The sequence below is a fragment of the Phyllostomus hastatus genome, unplaced genomic scaffold (assembly GCF_019186645.2).
Source record: "Phyllostomus hastatus isolate PE091 unplaced genomic scaffold, TTU_PhHast_1.1 phas_scaffold_129, whole genome shotgun sequence".
NCBI lineage: Eukaryota > Metazoa > Chordata > Mammalia > Chiroptera > Phyllostomidae > Phyllostomus > Phyllostomus hastatus.
The window spans coordinates 34677994-34680602 of record NW_025334009.1 but is presented as its reverse complement, the minus strand read 5'-3'; the positions used below and the strand labels follow the sequence as shown (position 1 = coordinate 34680602).

General features: G+C 67.2%; 1 protein-coding gene across 1 annotated transcript; it reads left to right on the top strand.

Annotated features, from left to right (window-relative positions):
• Positions 1-292: 292 nt before the first annotated feature.
• On the top strand, positions 293-1423 carry FOXL2 (forkhead box L2). The gene has a single exon (XM_045857412.1). It carries the CDS (start codon positions 293-295, stop codon positions 1421-1423), a length of 1131 nt encoding a protein of 376 aa, XP_045713368.1.
• Positions 1424-2609: the final 1186 nt, after the last annotated feature.

Sequence of the window (2609 nt, the reverse complement as noted above, 5' to 3'; positions counted from 1 at the left end):
ACCGAGGCGGGGACTGGCCTGGCGGGGAGGGGCAGCGAGGCCGGAGCCCCTTCTGTTGGGAAGACTCCCCATGGCCAGAGGCTGAGCTCTACTCCCGCCGGCTGCTCCCCAAGGGAAGGGAAAGAAGAGTGGAGAGGAGCGAGAGGCCGCCAGCGAGCGAGCGCCGCGGCATCAGCCGACTCCAGAAGTTTGAGATTCGGCCGCGAGCGGACTTGCGCGCCCAGACTCCCCGCCGCGCCAGCGCCGGCAGAGGAGAGCGAGGGCTGCCCGGCTGCTGCGCGCCGGCTTTGTCATGATGGCCAGCTACCCCGAGCCCGAGGACGCCGCGGGGGCCCTGCTGGCCCCGGAGACCGGCCGCGCAGCCAAGGACCCCGAGGCGCCGCCGCCGAGCCCAAGCAAGAGCAGCGGTGGCGCCGGGACAGCTCCGGAGAAGCCGGACCCCGCGCAGAAACCCCCTTACTCGTACGTGGCGCTCATCGCCATGGCGATCCGCGAGAGCGCCGAAAAGAGACTCACGCTGTCCGGCATCTACCAGTACATTATCGCCAAGTTTCCGTTCTATGAGAAGAACAAGAAGGGCTGGCAGAATAGCATCCGCCACAACCTCAGCCTCAACGAGTGCTTCATCAAAGTGCCGCGCGAGGGCGGCGGCGAGCGCAAGGGCAACTACTGGACGCTGGACCCGGCCTGCGAGGACATGTTCGAGAAGGGCAACTACCGGCGCCGCCGCCGCATGAAGCGGCCCTTCCGGCCGCCCCCCGCGCACTTCCAGCCCGGCAAGGGGCTCTTTGGGGCCGGAGGCGCCGCGGGTGGCTGCGGCGTGGCGGGCGCCGGGGCCGACGGCTACGGCTACCTGGCGCCCCCCAAGTACCTGCAGTCCGGTTTCCTCAACAACTCGTGGCCGCTCCCGCAGCCGCCCTCGCCCATGCCCTACGCCTCCTGCCAGATGGCGGCGGCTGCAGCGGCGGCCGCAGCGGCGGCGGCGGCCGCGGGCCCGGGCAGTCCCGGCGCGGCCGCGGTGGTCAAGGGGCTGGCGGGCCCAGCCGCTTCTTACGGGCCGTACTCACGCGTGCAGAGCATGGCGCTGCCAACCGGCGTAGTGAACTCGTACAACGGCCTGGGGGGCCCGCCGGCCGCGCCCCCGCCGCCGCCGCCGCACTCCCACTCACACCCGCATGCACATCATCTACACGCGGCCGCCGCACCCCCGCCAGTCCCGCCGCACCACGGGGCCGCGGCACCGCCCCCGGGCCAGCTCAGCCCTGCCAGCCCCGCTACCGCCGCGCCCCCGGCGCCCGCGCCCACCAACGCCCCCGGCCTGCAGTTCGCCTGCTCCCGACAGCCCGAGCTCGCCATGATGCATTGCTCTTACTGGGACCACGACAGCAAGACCGGCGCGTTGCACTCGCGCCTGGATCTGTGAGAGTCCCTCAGCGCACGCAGGATGCGAGGATGCCGGGACGCGCGACGCGGCCTCGGCCGCAGCCACCGCCGTAGCCCGACCGCGCGCCCACTGGGCGCTGTCTGCCGAGCCGGCGCCCGCGGCCCCTCTTCGCCTCCTCGCTCGCCTCGATTCCTCTCGCTCCCCTTTGTCTCCTCCGTTTCTCCTCCTGTGCTCGCCTCCCTGCCCTCTATGCCCTTTCTCTCCTCCCTCCTGCAGGCCGCTTCTCCGCGCACTTTTTCTGTAGGCCTCGTCTCCTCGCGGCGCCCCAGCGTCTGGGCTGGACACCCCAAGCCAAAATTCACCGCGGAGAGAAGTGCCCAGGCTGAGGCGCGGCCAGGCGTCGGCGGCGCAGACCTCTGGGCAATCTCCCGCAGGTCGGTGCGCTCGCGCTCAGCTTTGCCCGCCCGGCTGCCGCGCTGTCCTTGCCGAGGAGAGCGGGTCTGGGCGGACAACGAGCCCCGAGACGCGGGGAAAAGGAACGAACGAGTATTTGCTCTGTACCCTCTTGAAGTTGTTCAGAAGTCGCTCCCCAGGTCCCACTGGGCAGGATGGGGGTTGGGCCCGAGCAGGAAGCCGGTCCGCCTCGCTGGGCGGCCTACGCCCGGGTTTACACCACATCCCGGCTCGGAGAAAGGCTGCGTTTCCTTCGCTCTCCATCCCGGCGCCTCGGGCCCCTCCAGGCCGGGGCAGCTGGCTAGGTTTGCTAAAAAGATCAGGAGGGCTTTTTTAGATCATATTTTAAACTATATTTGTTAAGGAAAGTAACTCACCGGGAAAACCGGTGAAGCGTTGTGGCCTTGGAGTTTGCTTAAGGAAAACATGAAAATCTCTTGCAGGAAATTGGAAGTAGAATTCCTGCCTGTCAGGCCTGCAAAAAGCTGTCTTCAGAGAGGTAGGGGAATATGCTCAGTAAAAGGTGGTCTCCTCTACAAATTAGGGGATTTTCCCCTTCTACCTATTAACAAAAAATCAAAAACGAATTTTCCCGGATCTTCCGATGCAAGCCCGGAGTGCCGGGAGGTCACGGCCTGCCTGGCGGACGCTGCAGGGGTGGCCCGACACTGATTTTTGTTTTCCAAACGTTTTGCTTCTCGCACTTTGGGCAGCGGTCGGACCTAACGGGCTCGTGAGCCGGCCTGCCCGCCATCCCAGACCCGGTTGTTCT